General features: G+C 45.1%; 1 protein-coding gene across 2 annotated transcripts in view; it reads right to left on the reverse strand.

Moving 5' to 3' along the window:
- Tenm2 (teneurin transmembrane protein 2) overlaps positions 1-23089 on the reverse strand; it is a 670345-nt gene that overhangs the window by 203814 nt on the left and 443442 nt on the right. For both annotated transcript variants that reach the window (XM_055604663.1, XM_055604662.1), the window contains one exon: positions 3752-3874. In XM_055604663.1, the coding sequence (XP_055460638.1) occupies positions 3752-3874 (123 nt within the window). The remainder of the gene's footprint in view (positions 1-3751; positions 3875-23089) is intronic.

Below are 23089 nucleotides of genomic sequence, written 5' to 3' on the forward strand. Positions count from 1 at the left end.
GCACCAATAGAAGCCATCATGACAATGAGTGGTCAGCCAGATTTGGCCCACGAGATATAGTTTGCTAACCCCAGTGACACAGAGGACACTGGGAAAGCAAAATGACTGATGGATTTTGAGAACGATCCATGAAATTCTACTTGAGAGCATATTCTTTCTTAAGATCAGTGAACAGACCCAGAGCCAGGGACGTGGCCTGGCAAAGCTCCTGTGTACCTTGTTTCTGGGCCCAGGCAATCAAGCTGGATCCCTTTATGCTATCTGACCAGGTCAGAATACTGTATCGAATCTTCATTCTCAAGGCTTATCTAATCTCACATCTATAGAAAAAGCACTCTGTGTCCCTCTAATGAAGATGTATGAGTTCATTCCTTTGAACATAGAAATACACACAAGACGGTGAGTGATTCTGGCAGTCCACGTGCACCTTCTTCTCAATGTGAAACCCAAGACCATCCACGGTAAGGTTTAATTGAAAGAGAGTGTGTGTTGGGGGGGGGGGTTGGGCGGGAGGAAACGAACCAGGAACAACAGTAAATGGATAAGGAAGAGAAAGACACAGCCTCAGGAACACATTCCCTGGACTAATGAATAGAGAGCTGTTTTCCACGACCGTAGCAGAGTGTGGAGGCTGTCCTGTCCATTAGACTCCTTCCCAAACCTGTACAATGTAAACACTCCTGAAGACCAAGTAATGAAATCTCTATCGATAGACCATCTTAGATGGGACTCCCATGCTCATGTTTTGCTTACATTTTAATTTGCTCCTGCTGGATACTTACCCAGTAATTGCTTAATAAGATTAACCTCCCTAGCAATGTGTGGTGAATCTTGATTAAAACATCGGAGTGAAGGATTATCCTATACCACAAAAAATTGAGGGGGTGTTATTTAATTAACTTATTGCCAATATGTCTTGATTGTCTCTTTGAAACAGTGGGAAAGTGGTCGATGGGAATTGATTTGGGTTATCTAAATGTATAGAATTGGTGAGTGAGGAATGGAGAGGTCACCAGGTCTAGAAATTCAAATCTCAAGTCACTCAAGGACATTAACAAATTTCCCTGTCATTTTACAAGACTTCTTTTCAGCTCAAAGAGGCAAATCCGGTATCTTCAGTCATGACCAGAGTACTGTTTAGGTATTTGGAAAGAAAAGATATTGAGTTTTATTTCATTTTAAGGCAACTTTGAAATTTCACCCTTTTTATAAAGTCCAGTGGGCATAATCCACAGGACAAGGCTTTGGCAAACAGCCTCCCTTTCCTATAACCCATTTGGAAAATATCAGAACCAGTGGTGGTTACACAAGCTGGATTCTGATTTTTCAAGCACGCTTCACAGGAAAGGTGAAGACTCCGGCCTCTCCAAGTCACAATGAAAAGAGTTGTCCTCACTGGTTACCAGAGCAGAAGTTCTCAACATATGTGTCACGACCCCCCTGAGAAACCTCTAGATCCAAAAATATTTACAGAACGATCCATAACAGTAGCAAAAATACAGTTATGAAGTAACAATGAAAATAATTTTTGGTTGGGGGGTGGTCACCACAACATGAGTTGCTGTATTAAAGGGTCACCACAATAGGATGGTTGAGGACCACTGCCTTAGAGATGCGTATTCCTAAGGCTTGTCCTCAGAGGGGATTTTTCCTCAGTTGTCCAACTGTGATGGTGTGGGATGTTAAAGGGGAGTGGGGCTGATGAGTGTAGCATAAAGACAAACGGAAAGGGGGCTGTTTTCATTTTCTGGGGACCTGTGGAGATCACTGGGTCCCAGGGTCGAAGGCTACTATTTTAAAAGCATCTGTGGACAACATCAGAACACTTCTATCTTCGTGTCCCTTGCCTGATGGGATAATTTGCATCCTCACTTTCAAATGTGCATTCCAAAATGTGTCTGGAAGGATGGGGTTGTTGACTTGTGGACTAAGGGACAGTAATGGGTAAAGGTAGCAGAGACTCCCTGAAGCGCTGAGGTAATTCTTCACAACAGGGGGCTAGTGTACTGTAGGTCATTTAACAGCACCCCGCCCTTAATCCACTACTTACACCTCTTCCAATTGTGACAGTAACAAACAAACAAACAAAAAACAAACAAACAAACCCCAAAACTCTTTTCAGTCTTTGCCAAATGTCTCCCATGGGACAGAAATGAGAGCCACTGTTATAAAGGAAAAGGGAAGGAGTCGGGTCAAGTACTGGAGGTGAGCAGACTTCAAGCCTGAGAGCAATAAATTTGGCTCTGGGCTTTGTGGTATGTCAAATCAGAACATAGTCAGTTAGGGCGGAATATAGTCTTTATTTTGAGATCTAGTTTTACCTACTCAATAATGGAAAGCATATCATTTCCTCCTCAGATAAAACTTTTTCATGCTTACTTAAAGGTAATTTAGTGTTATGATTATGACAGATGGGAACAGTGATTCCAAAAGACTGGATAAAAAGGCAGAAGAGTCATACCTGAAGGTGTAGGACAGCCCTGGAGAGAAAGATTTAAGGACCATTGGCCTATTAGGGAGAGTAACACACACCCGAAGGCTGAGGAATTCTGGAATCTTCACAGCAGAGAGCACAAGATACAAGAAGAGCCAACATGCTGTCCAAAGAGGCACAGTGCACAGACCTGAATTCAAGTTTGTACCCGCCTTCGTTCCTTTGGATCAGCTTCTAGGATATTCTGGGCCTGGATTTCTCAGACATGAGTTTCCTGCTTTTGGAGCTGAAGTTATGCTATACTATGCTGGGCATGAGATAGATACTTAGGAAAGGTCCCTTTTTTTTTCTTTGAAATATTCCTGTGGTGTAGTCTAAAAAATATTGGTGTGTGTGTGTGTGTGTGTTTAATGGTGACTAAGAAAGAGACTGAAAAAATTCTGTTTAGAGAAGCCCTTTCCATACAATCTCACCCTTATGTGATTTCCATCCCGAATTACTCAAAGGCCACCAAATTGCCAAATGCCAGCCCCTCCTAGCTGTTGCCATTGGCTGCTCTTGTCTTTTAATTGCTCCTGTCCCCACCTCCCCATGGTTCTGTTTTTCTCTCCTCTTTTTTAGCACTTTGTTAGCACCTATTTTTCTCCCCTACAAGAATACAGTCTCCTGATTGACTCAATGAACATTTCTATTGTCCTCCTCAGTGTTCTGAAAAGGGAAGCTTTGTTGCCGAGTTGTCAAAACTCCTTTCTAATTCTTCCCCAAAGCAGAACAGCTCTGTCTCTTTCATGGCAAGCCAGGTGAGTCAGCTCCCCAGGGAGGCTATATCTCTCCTCGTGGGAGAGGGACCCAGGATAGCGGCATGTACTGCCAGCTGCTTCCTCCTGCCTTTTGATTAGGCAGGTTTTTGCTGCTGCTGCTGCTGCTGCTGCTGCTGCTGCTGCTGCTCCAGCTGCTGCTGTTGCTGCTGCTTCTGCTCAGGCTTTGGGATGCTTTCAAGCATGCTACATTGAGCCAGTTGCTGTAGATAGCATAGGTATGCACACCGCTTGGAGCAGGCTCTGTGCCAGATCCAAGTGACTTCAGCCAAATACAGCTAACAGACAGGAACAGCAAACAGCTTTTAAATGAGGGCATCTATGAAAGGCAGTCTTTTTTTTTTTTTTTTCTTTTTCTTTCCGTTTCTCTTTCCTCTTTTTTTTTTTTTTTTCCATGCCTTCCAAGATCTGGATTAAAAGAAAAAAAACCTAAAGCAGCTGGTAATAGCCTTGAATTTTCCTGTGACCTCAGTAGGGCAAGCAGCAGCTGTAACCTCACCTTTGCCTCCAGAGGGCATTGTTGCCACATCATCGTTTCCTGGTAAGCCGGTCCTTACGCCATTGTTAAAGGTGTGTCCATCTGCCGGCTGGAGTTGCCAATTGAGTCCGAGCAGATGCATTGCTGCAGGAGAGACAAAGTAATGAAAATATGAATAGATAATTCAGCAATGCAAATGTCAAGGGGGAGGGCCAGGTGCCTTTTTCCAAGCGGTTGCCTTTTAAGGAAACTGCAGTTCAAAAAATGGCTTGCCCCAGGCCGCAAGGATTAGCTAAAATACAGAAAGTGGCAATCCAAGAGCTTCCGTCTCTTTTGCTTTGTAGCCGTTCCCAGCCTCAGGGGCAGCACCCCTTGTGAGAAGCGCAAGAGAGAGAAAGAGAGTCTGAATATAGGTCCGATCTTTCAGGATGGGGTTACTCCTCACTTCCCTGCCTGTCCACACACCTGACGTGAGTGCTTTTCGACAGGTGCACTGACAAAGGCTGGGTTCATCCAGCTGTTCAAAATGTGAGTCAAGTTCAAAAACAAGGCTGCGCTGCTCCCATTTGACAGGCCCTGAAATGCCAACACAGCCAGAGGGATCTGTGGCCGCACGGTCTGCTTAGAAGGATGCCTATCTGACTGTGCCAAACTTTGAAAAAAAAAAAAAACTTTTTCTTTCTTCCTCTCTTCATGACAAGTGCATATCTTTTAGCACATTGTGAAAATGCTTAAGACGGGTGTGTGTGTGTGTGTGTGTGTGTGTGTGTGTGTGAATAGTGGTAGAGCCTATTCCAGAACAAACCAAACCAAACATAGTATTATTCATTCCCCCACAAGTATGGAATGACACAGAGATGGGATGCACAGAAGCACTTGCTCTCAGGAGACAAGCATGTTTTCAGAGGTTGATTTCCATCTGTGCCTCAGCCTCCAGGCAGCCTTCTGGGCTTGTTCCTTAGCTTGTGCAGTTAGTTTAGAAAACTCGACGTACCGTTCATCCAGTCCCCCCCCCCCCCCCCCCCCCGTGGATCCTGGTTTTACTGTTACTGAGGGGACAGAAACACCTGTGTTCCTCCCAAGCCTTCTTCTAAGAAACGCTTCATTTGTAAATAAATAAGGAATCCACCCCCCTGTATATTCCCCCCCCCCCCCGCAAACAATGACTTGCCCCCCTCCCCATCTGTCTGGCATTTCAGTGGGCACAGGTTGACAGTGCCTGTTGCCACATTCGCAGCTCGGCAGGAGAGAAAGGGTTGTTGACAGGAAAGTTCTGAGTTTGATGTGGGGAGGGGAGAAACAATTAACCATAGGAAACACAATTAACAATGCTTAGGAAATTGTTCACATGGCAATTAATTCTGCATGCCTACCACCACTTAAAGTCAGGCTGCATTCTATTAAGGTTAAAAACCTATCTTCACACAATACAGCTCAGATTGATGGCTGCAGATTAAGGTGGCAAGGTACCCGTGAGAGCATGTGTCTGCTTCTCTCTCACAGGCTTCTCCACCTCAAAACCACATTATCCGTCTCTGCATTTCCATGAGGTACAAGGCCCACGGTTGCAACTTTCCCAGATGATAAATACTAATAAGAATAAGTGACATTTACTGTACTCTTTCCGTCGAGGTAACACCTAATTTTCTCCTGCAGTTTATCTGTTATATGTAGGTCACTTACTTGAAGAGACCAGATTCTATTGCCTCAAATAATGACATATTTTCACCATACAGAGGTCAGGAAATGAGAAGTAATCGTGGTCGCTTCAGGATAACGATAGCTTCTGATTTGTAATTACCAGGTGAAGGGAGCCAAGGAATTAGCTGTTTTAAAATGATTTTTCAAAAAAAAAAAAAAAAAAAAAAGAAAGAAAAAAAAAAACCCGATACCATTGGGTTATCGGAGCTCGCCTGGAGCCAGCTGCTGCAGCGCCGAAGAAGCGGCTCTTTGGAGGAGGGTCCCTGAGTGCAGAGACAGATGCTGCCGCCATGCATCATAGATGCAGCTGGGGCCCCAGCCTAACAAAGCTTTGATGCTCATGTCTATGAAAAAGCAATGGGCCCTGGCAGGCAAAGACGACAACCTCCCCAGTGCCCTACCCACATGAAACTGCTCTTCAGAACTGCTCTCCTCCTCTCACACTGCTCAGGCTTGTCACTCCAAGGCACAGGGTATATTGCCATCGTCAGCTTCAGAATAGTAGACAGGACCGTAATCTTACTGAGCATAAAAGGGACACTCACGGCACCGTGCTCTACTTTCAAGGATGTCTTCCTTCCTGCCTCAACGTTTTTGTTTTGTTTGTTTCTGTTGTAGCTCTTTATTGTTGTTGTTGTTGTTATTATTATTATTGTCATTACCACCACCACCACCATCATTATCAACAAAATTAGTCAGGACAACCAGGCACGAGGTCGAAGGGGTTAGGTTTAGAGTGTGTGAATCACTTCTCAGGCAACTCAGGAGTGAATAGGAAAATAAGTGAGATAAAGGTAGGAAAAGGGGCAAAGCCCAATTGCTGAGCATGAAACCTGTCCACCAGCAGAAGTGATGCACAAAAATGAAACTCAAGTTCAGGCATATTTCCCATCATTGGGCCGAATCTAAGAAAATAAGTGAGAACTGCGCTAGGGGTATGACCACCTTTTCTTATTTTGGGGAAGGGCATCTGAAATAGGCTTTTTTTTTTTTTTTTTTTTTTTTTTTTTCTTGTATGCTGGTGTTCTTGGTCTGCTCTTCCTTGTTGCCTGACTTGAGCAACAAAATGAGACGATCATCGACTAGGCCTGTGGGAATGGACTGAAGGGTCCTCAGGATAGAGACCCTGAGGAGCTGTGAGGTAAATTAGTTTGCAGACAATCGAGAGCCCTGCTTCTTCTTCTGCTACTGACTGATCCTGGGGTTTGGGCTAAGGGGTCATCCCTTCATACTTTTCTCCCTTTCCCTTTTGGAAAAGTTTCCTTCACAGGTGGAATAAAGACAGCTTGGGGCACCAAAGAAGTTATGCATACATAGCTCCCCGGTTGGCATTATCTCAAACATAGATGCCACACCCACATTTATTAGGGTAGACCATGGCACACAGAGGCATACTTGAAAGTTTGGACAGCAGAGTATTAAATGCTTCTAAAAACAAAACAAAACAAAACAAAAAACAGTGTGGAGATATAGAGGACAGGATGGAATATTATGGGTGGCAAGATGTACTAGGGTATACACAGTAGGCTACTTTGATCCTCAGTTTATCATCTATCTGCTGTCAATCATTGAGCTCAATGTTCAGGCACTGACATACACATTATCCTAAAGAGTTCCAGGTAGGTACTGTCATGATACTCACTCCCAGATGAGGGGAGTTACGAAGTTTAACCATTGGCGGACTTCAGAATCAGTAGAGCTATGCGGGGATGTGGTACCCGCTTCTCACTTCATAGAGATCTGGCTACCGAAGCCATGAATCCACGGGAGAGCGGCCTCTCACCTAAACTTGCTTCTGTCTCAGAACTCATGATCAGCAAAGTGGGTCCGCGCACGGTCAGTGTGTATCACTGCTGCCTGGAGGACCTTTTCTCTCTTTTTGCTGTTCACTGCAGCTGTGGGCTTCTGACCCGCAGTGTACACTTGCATTACATAGCGATCCTGGGTCCTGAGTAAAGAGGCCATTGGACAGAGTCAGCCATGGCTGGAAAGTGTCAGAAACCAGAGGGGAAAGTAATGAATTGTCATGGCAGAGAACCACCCAGTGTTTGGGGCTGTTTGTTACAGCAGCACGGCTGAGTCTACCTTGACTGATACATTCATTTATGAAGGAAAGGGAAAAAAGGACATGTTTATAGACTAGATCTCTGTGAATTCTTTATATTTTATAAGGCCAGGAGCTTTCCTGAAATCCAGACAGGAAATTACCTATTTTGGGTCATTATGCCTGTTTCCATGGACAACAAAATAGTTGAATATTATAACACTGTCATCTTTTGTTTTTGTTGTTGTTATTGTTATTCTATTACCAGAACCAGAATAGACAACTGAAAAGCCTTGGAATAAGCAGAGTCATTGTTTCTTCATCTCAGTACTTCACATAAATGCCCATCACTTCACATTTCACTAGAGGAGATATCCTGGCTACCCTGGGATGGTCCCTCCTCCTCCTCCTCCTCCTCCTCCTCCTCCTCCTCCTCCTCCTCCTCCTCCTCCTCCTCCTCCTCTTGAATGCTCCAGCAGCTCATCCCAAAAGGTCTGGTTCAGACCATGTTAGGGTCAGAAGTGAAATGAGTTCTGGAAGCCCTCTTCTCCACATTACCCGCCCCCACTGACAGCTGAAATGTACAATTCATCATGACTTGACAGGCTCTACTCCAGAGAGACACTGGGATGGAACTCAGGGCTCCATGGGTCAGCAAGGATGGGGCGAAGAAGGGCTTCAAGTGAAAGCTCATGGAATCCAGGTGGCATCTGGGAACTCGGCCACTAAAAGCACAGCGAATGGCGAAACCCTGAAAGTATCCCTCAGCTACTTGGAGAGGACCTTCCCAGAGTGTTGAAAAGAACCCAAGGCCACATGGGAGGACCACACACAGATCCTTGGTTTTAGCAAGAACAAGAGTCAAACCTTCTTGCAAGACAATTAAGAGTTTTTCTTTGAAGTTCCTGTATTTAGGTGCCAGATGGGCTCCAAAAGAAATACTCAGAGAGCAAGCCCAGCCTAGAGAAAGCAGGTGGGGTTGGTCGCAGGTGACAGGACTCTCCAGCCGGCACAAGGACGTGGAGATCCCAGGCCTTGAAAAAAATGGCAGCTTCCAAAAAGGGTTGTCTGAAATAGTAATTAGAGTATGTGTGGGCCCTGCTGAGTGCCATTTAGAACCTTCTATGTTCATTGGCTGGCAGAGGATCAGCCTGACATGAGAGTCAATCAATATGTCAGCAATACTTCACCGAGAGCTGCTCAACCCCTGCTTGTCAAAGAGGACAAACATGGAAGCCACAGATGTTCGGTGTTTGCTGAGCAGGCCCCCAGGAGCAAGGGGTATCTTTAAAGATCAGGCCTGTCGATATATAACCCGGGGAGGAGATCGGACTCTCCCTTTGAAAGTGCAAGTCTGCAGGCCAAGCAGAGCCCCAGGAGGGAAAGGAAGGAGCCAAGCCTGCTGGGTCTTGTGGCTCAGCATACAGGCAAAAGCACAGGGCCTTTGGGCTGATGTCAGAGTGAATTCAGAAATGGGAAGATGATGGGAAGGGTCAAGGCTGGACCTCTTTGGCTCTACACCAGGCATTTAAGCCCACAATGCCAGGACTCCTGTGGGAAACAGGAGATTCCCAAGGTGCCCCTGCCGAAAGCATGGAACCTGCTGAGAGAGGGATGGCCAGGGCTGATGCACACAGGTGCTAACCCTGAACTTACTGGGCACTGTAAAGGCACCTTAGCAATGAGCAGCGGAAATCAGCACATGTAAATGAGCATCTTCAGCCATGATGATGATTCACGTTTATTTTGACAAGGTGCCAGGGACTGGGATAATTATTTTAATGGCAGCATTTATTCATTATTTATCATTCGGCAAATATTTATTGAGCTCACACTGTGCATCGAATTGTGTCCTGGCCCTGGGAATAAAGCAGTTGACAAAACACTGTCCCTGCTTTCATGGAACTTACACTCTAGTGGGAGGCAGAGAAACTAGACACAAGTGAAAAGCAGAGTAAGGGCCAGGTGTCCGGAGTAGCATGGGATGGGAAACCCAAAGTTCTTTTTCTTCTTCTTTTGCCATTAGTGAAGACTGGTCAAGGATGGTGTCATGATGGGTAAGTTCACACAAAGACCTAAAGGAAATGAGATGGTAGTTTGCATTGACACCAGGGACCAGTCGTCCAGCCTAGAGTCTTGCAAGAAGGAAGAGGACGTGGAGAGTGGGAAATGTGGGGTGAGTGGATGACTTTGGAAGGACTCTGTTTTGTGTTGAGGAATGTCTTATGAAGGGGAAGAAAAATCCTGCCTATCTCATTGATAGGCCATCACCATATGGGGACTAACATAATTGATATTTTATAGACATGAACATTGAGGTTTAGAGAGTTTGACTCACCCAAGATCATACCACCAGGAAACGGGGAATCTGTGATCCACAGCCTGGTGCATGCCACATCTGGATTTGTCCATTCTGAGGCACATTGCCATCACCTTTCAGGACGTTGGCTCTCTGCATTTTTTGTGGGAATACTGTTTCACGACTGAGCAGAGTAGGAAGGTTCCAGGACTTCTTCTGTGAATGTTGCCAAGCCCACTCAGGAGCAAGCACCTCTTACATGCAGGCACTCATCCTCTATTAATACACCATGGTCGGCAGCCATTTTGCTATTTAACCTAAAGATCCATCATTGCCAATGTAAAATAAGGGTCTAGTGACTTTAGCTGCCTGGCTGGCTGACATCAGCTTGTGGTGGCTTTTTCCTGGGCCAGTCTGCTCTTCAACCTCTGGGGTGTGGCTAAACATAGCACTTGTATTTTTTTTTTTTTTGAGGAAGGGAGGGGGCTTCTGCAATGCCTTAATAGTACCCTTTTAAGAAAGCTGCTGCAGCCAAAACTATCTTCTGTGGGAAAGAAGTGATGCAAATAAAGCCACGAGGAATAACATTCTCAAAAATGCCTTAAGACTTAAAAAAGGAATTAAAAAAAATTTAAATCTCAAAGGAGTTAAAAAAAAATCCCTTAAAAAAATCCTAACTGCCTTAGTGAAATGGTTTTGCTTATTTTTTTCCCAGACAGTGTAGCAATACACTGAATGGAATAAATTTTCAAAGCACCACATGGAAGTGACGCCCACAAATCCCTTTACCAGTAATGGGATTTGCGCACCTAGCTCTTGAGAATGCTCAGGAAACTTATTTGCCTCTGTCCAACTTTCAGCTAACAGCTTCCAAGATGCTTGCAAAGCTCAGGGCCAAGGACTTACACAGAAGAGAGAAGGGAAGGAGAAGTGATCCAAGAATCCTGGCAAGACCACTTGAATGAGAGGGGGCTTTGGGGAGATAGCCACTGGCTGCCCATCCTGGCAGGCCCTGTCCTATTCCCACTGTGGCCCTAAAACACCCTCAAGTAAGGATTGTGTCTGTCACCTTCCTAATTCTGGTCCCTCTCCAAAACAGGGAGGCTTTCTGTCGCCCCCTGCACATCTGCCACGAGGACAAGGTGACAGTTCCATAAGGCAGCTCCGGGACCAAGGAGCAGTATGTTTTCCAGACAAGAAGAATCTACACAAGAGGATCTGCACATTAATCTATTCCGGTGACAGGCTCAGGACAGTACAGTGAGTAGGAAGTGGGATGAGATTAATCAATTCCTGTGTTTGGAGGAAACAAACAGGGCTCTCTGCAGCTTCCAGACGTGTAGGGTCATGGAGTCAGGGTCATCCCCACTCCTCTCCCTTGAGCCCCCGTTGCAGGTGCTCGGCAGGTGGCCTCAGCTGATAGTGTGGGCGTGGTGTGCGGTGTGCTGAGCTGACCTCTCACAACACCCTCCCTCCCCAGCACCACGAAGAAAATCAATACTCAAGACAGACACACGCTTGCAGCCCCTGTTTTTCTCCTGTGCAGAGTGCCTGGAATATATTGGTTGCCCATGCCGGTCAGGCAGCCCATTGTCCATGGACTCCGTGCATTCTTGAGCAGATAAACACACGCCCAGAGCCATCAGCCGCACCGGTGCCATTTCCCACCCAGACCACTCCAGTCTTGATGCTATTTTTTCCTCCAGAAAGAAATAAAATAAAAGCCTTTCTTTCCTCAAGAAAGAGCCCAGGTGATCAAAACACCTTTAGAGAAGGATAATATCCGGAGGTTTTATTCACCAAATAAATCATGGTCTGGGATTTTAAGAGCTTTTGTGACAACAAAACATATGCCCACAATCCATGCATATATACCTTGATGCTCGTCCCCACCCCAGCTTCTCACTCAGTGTTGACAACCCAAACAATACGTCTGTCTTTTTTTTATTTTAAAGAATAGTTCCTAGCAGCCCTGCTAAAGAGGGGACGGATCCACGACACCACTGACTACAAAGGCAAGGCAAGGAGGTGACACATGGTAGGAGGCCACAGGAATCCTGGGAAGCAGACATATGAATGTTTTAGAGGATGAGATGTCATATCGATCGATCGGGAGATGGGCAATGTGAGCCGGGACAAAGAGAGAGAAGCCTCCCGTGAAACGGCTGCCCGCAAGAAGGAGTGGCCGTGGGGGAGGAGGGGGGCGCTAGGCCTGTGCTAGTGACGGCCCTTGGCAGACTGAGCTTTGGGGCAAGTTTCTTCCTTCAGTGGAAGTGAGAGAGAGGACAGAGAGGGCTGGGGTTCATTTCTCCTCCTGCTATCTGCAGGCAGCCCCTGATAGACTGCACCCAAAAATCTTCTAAAAGCCGACAGACAGGCAGACTGAACCAGAGCAGGAAATGCTGAGGAAGAGAATAAAAGTGAAACTGCCCCCCTCTCCTAAGTCCCTGGAAAATACAGGGTTCATCTCCATCTTGGTTCAAATTGGTACACAGTACCAGGGAGACAACCCTGGTAAACTGCCAAACCTCTCTCAGCACCTTTTCTCAGCTGTAACGGCAGCTGCAGTGTTTCTTAGGACTCACTGTAGTCCTAAGCCCTTTGTGACCGCTACACGGTACTTATTCTTTGCAATAAGCTAGTGGCAAGGGCTGCCATATCTTTGTTTTACAGAGGGAGTCTGGGTATGCAGGTCTCACAGGGCTGGGTGGGGACAGCTGGCTTCAGAACCAAGTAAAGCATTGTCTTAACCTCAGGAGACTTAATGATGGGGCATGTTCTGAGAAACTCACCAATAGGTGATTTTGTCATTGTGTGAGCATCGCAGGGTGGGGGGGGGGGCTTACACAAACGGAAACCTCTGCAGTGTTGTACATGATAGAACCCACTGGGACACATGCGGCTCATTATTGACCAGAGCATTTTGACATGATCCCTGACTACAACCCTACAGGAAGAAGGGTGCTCAAACTGATGTAGAGTGTAGGGTAGTAATAAAGTGGGTGGGGCCTCAGGCTGTCACGCAGAGGCACTCAACCAATATCTCTGACTTCCTGCTCAGTCCTGGGTACTTTTCCACGTCCACAGTAGCAATTGTGGCTGTCTTTCGTTGAGCCACTAGCCATTGCTAACTTTACAAGTTGCAGATAATTGCTTTCCTACTTTGCAGAAGAGCAAGCTGGGGCTCAGAGAGCTGAGCTACCTATGCATTTGGTAACCAGTAGAGGCCGGCATACCACCAGACGCAGGACCCCGCCCTAGCCCAACAGCAGCTCAATTCCAAGTGTCATCGAAGAGGGGTGGCTTTGTCATCTTTGCCAGAATTCTCTTTGCAGACACCTCTGTGGTTTTCATTTCCACATCATGTTAAGCATGCCAGAGACACATCAAGATGGTCTGAAGAGTCTCCTAGTCCAGGTATTTGCTCTTTAGGCAGATGGAGACCCATTTTCCCTCTGTAGGTGAGAGGACTTGACTGAGCTCACCACAGCTAGCTAAGCCAGGCATTGGACTTTGATCTCTGGCTTTGAGCTCTCTGCCCGCTGTTTTCTTCCGCCCCAATAAGAAAAGCAGCAGAACATCCCAGGACCTCCACATGATGCGACGAGACCCCGGAGCAGCTCCCCTTCACACCTGAGTCAGGTTACCACGGACTCTGCAACGTGTGGCACGAATACAAATAATCTGTGAATAAAATTAGTCTAAGAGAGGGGCAGCAGGGTGCCTTCTGAGCGTCAACTCACAAGCAGAGCCCTACGATGAATGGTTTCCATGGCAGTGCTCTCAAATCAGAGTCTAAAATCTCCACTTTCCGCCGTTCCCCTTCTCGGAGGACCCAGCGTGTCAATGCAGACACGCTTCTTCCTCGGAGCGGATTTGGGTGTGGATTCCGTACTTTTTCGGCATTGAGAAATGAGTTAAAGAATGGAAGATGTTGAACAAATCTTATATGTAATTCTCATTTCAATTTGGTCATTTGTTCAGCAAAGCCAAATTAGGCACATAGGGAGGCCGCCAGTGTCCCTTTCAATTTTTAATTTTTGACATGGTTAACTTTTTTTTTTTAAACTCAGAGTTGAAAAAAGAAAAAAAAAAGCCTGCATTAGCAAATTGGGCTTGATCTTCCCTTTAAATGGCTTTTAGTTAAGAGGGTTTCAGATGGCTAAGCTGAAACATTTAAAACTTGATTCTGAAGGAGAGAAACATGGTGTTGGAAAATTCCTTCTATCTCCCAGGGTCTGATTAGGTAGCAGGGAAGAAAGTTGGAGAGCAAAAGGGGCCCTTGTACTGTGATCTATTTCATATCAATACAGGCAACTTAAAAGAACAGGGAAGAAGAGACGGGACGATTTCTTTCTGGAACATAAGCTATCGGAACCTATTTTTTTTTTCCAAGAGCCACATTTTCACCTGCAATTAGACAGATGACACAATTAGATTTATTTTGAGTTGGTGACAATGTATTTAATCGAGCTAATTTGAGGGATTTTATGTGACACTCAAGTCCCACACGTTTCCTCCATGCTAAAGGTATACATTTCTCTCAACAGGCAGCGGCGCTGCAGGATGCTGTGACATTTCCAGCTTCCACGGAGCATCAGGATGAGGCAGAGACACGGGGTATGGTGCATCCTAACCTGCCTCTCCCCTCTCCTTACAGCTTATGTTCCAAACTTCCATTGCAACTCTTCGGAAGAGTTCAAGCCAAGCAGGGCCCGGCACACATTCCCAGGTGGGACTGGTGTCTCACAGTGGTATGGCTCCAACTCCAGTTCACTCAAGAGTTTTGATCCCCTAAGGTCTTAGGTGAGTGGTATTAACAGAGTGGAAACTTAACCCATGTGTTTGGAGATGACACCTTTGAAAAGTGATTCAATAAGATGGGTCACTAGGGTGGCTCTCTAAGACTGGCTTCACAGAGGAAAAGAACAACTGTGTAGACAGAGAATCACATATACTCCCACTGTGATGCAGTAGAGAGTCCATCACAGAGCCCACGCCATGCTGTTTGGACCTTGAACTTTCAGAACAGTGAGTGCAAACAAACCTCTGTTTTTTGTTTGTTTGTTTGTTTTTTAATGTAGTCTGCTTTGGGTATTTTATTTCAGCAAGGGGATATCAGCTAATACAGCCAGCCTGGAACAGTTCTCCACAATCTTCATATTGGGACGTGAAGCGAGATGAGCCCCTTTGTGAAGCTGCCTATCATTGTCCATTCTTACGTTTTTAGGCAGAAGTTCCTAAAAGGGTCTCCTACCTAACTCCACCGTACCTAACCTTCATAAGCCAGTTTGGAGTTGGTACGTTAATTTTTTTTTCCCGTTTTTCAAAAGGAAGAGAAGCTATCACACTTAGACTGCATATCCAAGGTCTGCGGTCACTGGGGTTTTTCTTGAATTAGCTAAATCTGGCCACTCTAGCAAGGTCCCACAGTTAGCTGGGACTAGCTCTGGGAGTCAACTCTGTCATCAGCCCACAGAACCTCGTCCCCAGCAGCCCCTCGGATCGTCTAAGCTCCGCTCTGGATCTGTCAGAAGCAACTGTCCCCACTACCCAACTTCAGCTCTTTGCTCAGAAATGCCCGTTTCCTGGGGTTCTCTATCCAGAAGGTCATTTGCATTCTGCTTCTGGGCCAGCACTGGCCTGCATAAATATAACACACATGAAGTTAAATTCTTCTACTAACCACTCTAAATAAGTACAAATAAACGTAGTGTTTTAAACCCAATATAACCCAAATATTATCAGTTCAACATGTCATGATCATAAAATCCCGAATGAGACATTTTACTTTTTGTTTGCGCAAAGTGCTCAAAATCTGGTTTGTATTTTACACTCACAGAATCTCAGTTCAGATGCTAAATTTTCATCAGTTAAAGTAAAATGTGGTTCTGCCAAAACAATGAAAGTGTTAGTAAACACAAATATTTTACACTTCGGTTTTTAAAGTTAAATGAATTGAAGGGGAATAAAACCCTCTCGCTGCCTTGCACTAAGCTAGCGTGCCTGTGGCGGCAGTTTGAGACTTTTGAAGTTCAGTCAGTTGTCCTGGAGCACCCGTTTCCCTCCCAGTATTTCCGAGGTCTATGGGCTCAGCAGTGATCAGTGAAATGCTGGCCATTCTTACCCAGGTCATGAGCTGCGACCATGTTGAACCATAAGAGTGAATTTTCCCTCCATTTTCTAATTTATCTCTGCGACCAGCAGAAGGGTTAGAATGCCGTGGTATTGAGAAGCACACACTCACACATACACTGCAAACATAAATACACCCACACATACACACACATACAATATACACACTCACACATACAAACACACATATATACATACATATACACACTCACACATACAAATACACACATATACATATATATATATACATGCATACACTCACACACACACACACATATATACTCTCACATATACAGACATATATGCATACACACACTTTTTTTGTTTTTGTTTTTTTTAGACAAGGTTTTGCTATGTAACCCAAATTGGCCTGGAATGCTCTTTATAGCTCAGGCAGGTTCTGAATTCATATTTTCCCACCTCAGCCTCCCAAGTGCTAGGATTATAGGTGTGTACCATCATGCTTGCATAAGAAACATACTCTAAAGTAAAGAGTGCTTTGAAACTTGTGTTTAAGGTTCTAAATTACACTGGTCCTATAATATCACAGGTTAAGAATCAATGGTCACAGTAACAACCTGAACCTACTGAATTCCTTATGCATGGTCTCAATTCCTACCTGATTTTAAGATATTTTAAGATATTTCTCAGCTTCTGCAGCTCTCCCACATAGGAAAATGCTTGGGACCTCTTCCCCAGATTCCTTTTACAGAAGATGACTCCCCATGCCCACGCATCCAAGCAGAAAAGCCGTTCTCTGCTCTCACCCCATCTCTGCCCCCGCCCTTAGAGCTGTCATTTGGGGGTGATGTTTAAAGAGAAACCCCAGGCTTGCAGAATACTTGGCTTTCTTTCTTCATGCCAGTGTGAAGCGGGCACAACACAAAGCACCGCAAGGGCAGTAGAGGTGTTCTAAATAGTTCCATCAGCCTCCTTTAAAACAGTCTAAGCAGAAAGTGTATTTCCATGCAAATGCTGCTTCTAGATAAGCCCCAACCTCCATTTTTCCCCCACTTAGATTTCCACTTTTAATCCCTTTCCAAGATATTCTGGACATGTACAATACACAGTTTTCGGCTTCTACCCTGATGTCTGCATATTTTGTACTTCCATCACCAGCTTTGACATTGCCACAGCAAAGGCTTGGGGGCCTGGCAGAGCTCAGATACCTAGCATGTTCCAGCCCCCTGCCCTGTGCCTGCTGGGGTACCATGATGACCAACTCCTATCACATCTCACATAGTCTAGGCTAGTGGCTTCAGCGTCACCACCTGAGAATTTGCTAAAGGTGTAAATCTGGGCCTCACTCCAGAACTCAGGGGTGGAGCTACAGTATCTGTGTATCATTGAAACTTCCAGGAGATTGTGACGCAATGTTCAGGTTTGGAAGCACTGGTATAGGAGGCCAGGCTGATAGCAATTAGTGAGAGAGAACACGAGCCTAACAAACAAGCCCCTCTTGTCTATTTCCAGGTGGAGAAGGCCCAGACAACCTCCCTCCAGGTCTACACACTAGATCTCTGCCCACACAGGTAGCATGGCAGAGGCAGCTGGGAAGAGGTAATATGGAAAAAAGATATTCAAGCCAAGGTAGAAGATGAGGGTGTGGGGGTGGGGAGAAACCAAAACCAGGGCAAAGCAGAGGACAGTGATAAAATGGGCCGTTCTCAGCATGCTCTCTCCTTCAGGCACCTACCTCTGTCCATTTTGCCTGATCCAGATGAACCCCAACTGGAGAGACCCATGCCTCCCCCAAACTCAGCAGTACTCCCTATGCGGATGGCTGTTCACCACATCCTAACTTCCCTGGAACACCATCCAGCTTAGAGTTCTATTCAAATTATCAGCAACCTCAATGTTGTTAGTTCTAGCTTAAAAAAAAAAAAAAAGTCTTGTAACTTGGTATTTTCATTCATTCACAGACCTTCCCGCAACATCAAATTTTCTGCCATTAATGGATGTGCAATTATAGGGGCAATTAATGGTTTAGGCCAAACTTATAAATCCTAAAGATGGAAATTTTGGGCACTGTGCCAGGTAGAAGAGGTAATTTTAGACAGCAGATATTTTAGACAGTGTCTCTGAAGCGGCTTCCTCCTCCATTCTCTGGCTAGCCCTGACTGAGGCAGACATGCCTTGGGAGATCTTGGCTCTGTGTGGAGTACTCTCCTCCTCCTCTACCAGGCATAAGTCTACCCAAAGCTAGATACTTTGCTGGACTGCCATTAATGGTATTTGAGGCCGTGGTCTCTGGCTGTAACCATCTGTCTTCATGCATCCTAAGGGAAAATTCTTTTTTTATTCCCTTACAGTCCATGATGCTGGGCATCACAGTTTGAATGAAGCAGCTAATGTATCAGCTTAGGATGCCTTGCCTTGTCCTAGCTCAATCACAAATTAATTGCTTTGGAGGGTATTAATTGGCTTATGGAAGTGCAGGAGCAGTTGGCCAATCAAAGCTGGTTTTAATTTTCATCAGCGGTCTGTACCATCAGCTAGTTGGTTGTTCCCTAAACTCACATGTTCAAGTCTTATATTCCAAGTTAACTTGGACTTGTGGAGGTGGTTAAGTCATGATGGCTCACAAATAAAAATAGGGTTCATGTTAGACTTTAATATCTCACACAATATTTGGGACGCACGCCTATAAAAAGCATTTTGTTGTTTATCTGAAATTAAAATTTAACTGGACATCCTCTATTTAATGAGGCCACTCTGTCACCAAGTGATTTGGGGTGAGCAGTTAAGCTTCTGGTTCTGCGTCTACCACAGCTCTCGTAAAAGTCTGAAGGGATACAGAGAACCTCATCCATGCTGAGTGTCCCTCCAAGTCCCTTCTCCATGTAGTACCGGGATGGCTCTCTGCCGAGGAGAGAAGCCAGACCAAGCATTTACACTTCTCCCCAAAGTGTCAAAACTGCCTGCCTGTCTGGTGTGCACAGCATATGGACGGCTCTTTTTATCAACCACACGGAGTCCTGGGTGGGACCCACAGATTTATCAGAAAACTCAGCTAGGACCAAATTGTGATTCTTCTGCTGCCAAGCTCCCTAGAGACATCTGATATCAAGAGAGTCGGCATGTGGCTCGAGGCTGGTGAGCTGGCCCAGCCCCGTCTCCGAGGCTGGGTACTAGTCCTGTCTCCTTAGAAGGCACACAATACACCTCTCAGAGCCCAGTTCCTCTCCAGCGTGAGCAGAAAACATGGACCCTAAAGATCTCTGCGAGCCCCACACGTGCCGGCTTTGATGATTCCTGTAGATATTCACTCAAGTTGCCCTGCCAGGAAGGCCCAAGCCATTTTTCTCTCTTCCTTCTGGAAGGAAGTTTATTACACAAAGTAATAGGTGGATGTCCTCTTACAACCACATAAATCTGCCGCCGTACCTATGTGCTGAACTTCTTAGACAGCGAGAACAAACAGTTGTTACCGGAACATTCCACACAGAGAAAACCAATAAAACCAGAAACAAAAGGAAAACAGCAAACAAAATTCATGAAGAGATTTATTCCCTGTTAGAATATTTAACAAGACACCAACCATGCAAGGCCGGGGCCCCACTGCACTTCTGCAGTACGGAAGCCATATGCAATTGACTTTTTTTTTTTTTCTTGTACTCTTTTCTACCCAGGTCATGAGGAGTATCTCTTTCAGTACTGAGTGTCTCAAGGGAACCCTCAGTTTACGGACAGTTCAGAACTCTCCACCAGAAAGTGATTGTTCTTGGGTTTAGCACACCCCAAGGCTAGTCCAAAGTCAACCTCAGTTCTAGGCAAGGTGTTTGAGTTGAACATCTTTTTCTCTGTGCTGTCTGAGATGCTACAGTGCCTGAAAAGCTTCAGTGAATTGTCTAGTATTTAAGTCAAACAAAAAAGCCAGGGCAGAGGCTGCTGGCAGCCTGTTTGAATCGAAGGGGACAGCTGTTTCTTGTCCTAGGACAGATCTGTGTATATAGAACCAACTGCTGACCAAAGAGCTAGTGACCTCAGAGTGTCCTTTCCGTGGTGCCCCACCACATCTAGCTCTCATTGGGTAAGGACAGCTCTTCTCTCTGCAAACTATGTGCTCAGGTCAGTGTGTGTGTGTGTGTGTGTGTGTGTGTATGTGTGTGTGTGTGTGTGTGTGTGGTGTGAACCCGCACGCATGCGTGTGCATAGCTCATTTCTGGAAGGTGCAAGTGTAACTGACTTGTCTACGTGGAGGGATTATCATTTTAATCAGTGTTTTGATCTAATTAGTTTGTTCTTGCTGAGATGGCCCTATTCCCCTTATTTCGCACAGAAAGTGGAAAGGTGACTGACATTTGGCTGCGATGTGATTAGTTTTACTTGTTTCTACCTGTGTTTGCCACCATGTATTCCAGAGAGGAAGCAAACGACTGACGGGCTCATTTCTTTACTCCCAGAACAAAGAACAGTCGTTTTTTAGCACTTTCTTTTCTTCCTTTTTTTTTTTTTTTTTTTTTTTGTGTGTGTGTGTGTGTGTGTGTGTGCCAAATACCATGCTAAGGAATATTCAAGAGCTATTGCTTTTAATTTACACAAAGCTCCATAAGAGATAGTTTTTAATCCTTGGGTCCATTTTACAGGAGGAGAACTGAGTCAGAGAGAGTTTGAGTGACCCATCTGTGTTTACAGCTTACAAAGAGCAACGCTGGGATGTGGCCCTGGCTCCTATGGTCAGAGCTCATTTGCTTATCTTGTATTTGTTTGGTAATAAATAAACAAGTGAGTGACTTATTAACAATGGCCAAAATGCCTCTGGTAATGACCCACAACTTCTACCCAAAGTTCTTAGATCCAGAACCCCCACAGGAATATCTAACATCCCATTTCAGTATTTCTCTTGGCTTCTGTAACCTTCTGCCCCACTCTCTCCCCAGTGAGTCATGACTACATCCTCCAGAGTGCAGGCTATTGCCACAGCTCTCATAAAGAACCCATTTTCAGGAGCTCATTAGTTGCCGATTCCCATGCTGATGGATGAATGTTTATGTAGACACCACACTAGCAGAGGAGTCTGTAGCACTGAAAGGAATGGTGGCTCCAATCTCCTCAGGTCAGGAGAAGCTTCTCGTGACTGTAGCTATCCCCTGGGAAACCAAGAGGCCCGCCTGGGGGCCACATCTGAGGCAGAGCAAAGAAGTAGATTCCTGTCTATGGATATGGATAGAGAGTCACTCAGGAAGCTAACTCAGAAGCCGCTCCCCTCTTGTTTCAATGTCCACATCTGTTCCCAGGGCAGATGAGCCCCATCATATCCCCAAGCAGAAAGCTATATCCTCTGGGATCATATGAGAATTCCCCAAGCAGGGAGATCAAATTCCAGTTGTAAGACTCACTGGACAAGGAGGCTTTTATTGCTGGCCGCTGGTTCTTGTGGCAGCAATAATTTTAGTTTGAGGAACTTGTGAGTGGTCTCTCTCTCTCAGTGATTGCCTCCATCTTTTAACATATGGCTTCCAAAAAAAAAAATTCAACGGTGACACTTATGTCTACCCTGAAGGACATCTGCTATGACCTCCTATCAAAAAGGCAACCTGCTTGATCTGCAAAGTGACACTTGCTCTGTAAACATAGGTAGCAAGAGAACAAGAGAACTGGGGAGAAAACCCTGCTTCTCTGTATCCTCCTTTGCTGCTCAGTCAAGCCACAGTAGTGTGGTATTTGAAAGTCCTTTACAGGACTTACGTTCCAGTGTCCTGTTGGCAATCTGTTAACATTCATTGTCAACAGAGAACAATTACTAAGAAAAAAAAAGTTAAAAAAAAAAAGATTCAACTCTCTGAACCAATTTCCAAGCATCAGTCCTAAAGAGAAGTGTCAAATACTTTTCCACTTTAATCACTTTCAAAACTTTTAACGAATCTCTCCTTTTAAACAAATAATGCCATTAGCATGGATGCTATGCAAATGAGATGCAGGACCTGTATTTGTTTGGCTTCCTCAAAATTGTTTCTGAAACCTGATCACATCAAATATTTTTCAGTTTATGCAAAACACAACCTCTCAATACGCTATTTTTTTTTGAAGACTGTGTAGTTTTCCATTTGCATCTTAGTCCCAAGTGGTAAATTTACACTTTGAATGTAGGATTAACAAATTTCCATGTCTGCACTGCATTTTGAAACTTAAAACATAAGGAGCTTACTTTCGTATGCCAAGGCCTTAAGAATCAGAAATCCAATGACCTTCGAGGTACCTGGATTGCTGTTGTGTAGTGCAGATATGGTACCTGGGAAACCTGTGTTCCCATAGTAACAGTACCTTTGCAGTTATCTCTTTTATACAGTGTTCTTTCAAAACCTGATCTGAGGTCATCTCACAGAAGCCAGGGACCAGAACACACTTTCTGCAGCTAAGAAATCATCCAGGACCCAAGACTCACAAATCTGCATCTACAAGCCCCTTTTCCAAACTGCTCTTTCCCAGTTTGGCGAGCAAGCCCTGGCGCAGCCACCTCTTACTGTCAGTGAACAATGTTATGGCTTGAGAGAGCTATGCATGATCACACTGACTGTAGCATCAACTATTTTTTTCTTAATTGTCCTGAGATCCTAGAAAGGAAACAAGCGTCTGTGCTGACAGAGGAGCTCAGCATGAACTCTCATTTTTCACATGGAGCTAATTAAAAACTGAAATTAGTTAAATATGGAAATGACACTTGCAAGCACTTTAGTAGAATTCTGGCAAAATCCCTCTGGAGTGCTGTGACATTACCTGCCGCGCCGAAACTCCCCGACTGAATTTCACAGTTAAAAGGCTGAGCAAAGGGAAAGTTATTATTGAGATTTCGGATTCAGAACGTGTCTGTAAGACTCCAAATTAAATTTCATGGCTGGCCCTTGAGTGGCTGGTGATAGAGAACGCAGGCCAATGGAGTGGGCTTCTCACAATGTCCCCGCACGTGGGAACTCCAATTACCCCTCTTTAGGTATGGTACTATGGGGAGTATGCGTGGGACAATCGGAAGGTTAGGGGATGTTCTCCTGGAATCTGACCTGAAGTAGTTAGCATGCATACAGACTCCAACAGAGGAAAGAGCCTGGACTCCTTCCTGGGATATGATGGACATGATAAAGACAATTGAATGGGCTGCTTAGGACCAACAAGATAGCTTTCTTCCATGTGGAATCTATCTATCTATCTATCTATCTATCTATCTATCTATCTATCTATC

Source organism: Psammomys obesus, unplaced genomic scaffold, assembly GCF_907164565.1.
Source record: "Psammomys obesus unplaced genomic scaffold, mPsaObe1.curated_primary_1811, whole genome shotgun sequence".
NCBI classification, from domain to species: Eukaryota; Metazoa; Chordata; class Mammalia; order Rodentia; family Muridae; genus Psammomys; species Psammomys obesus.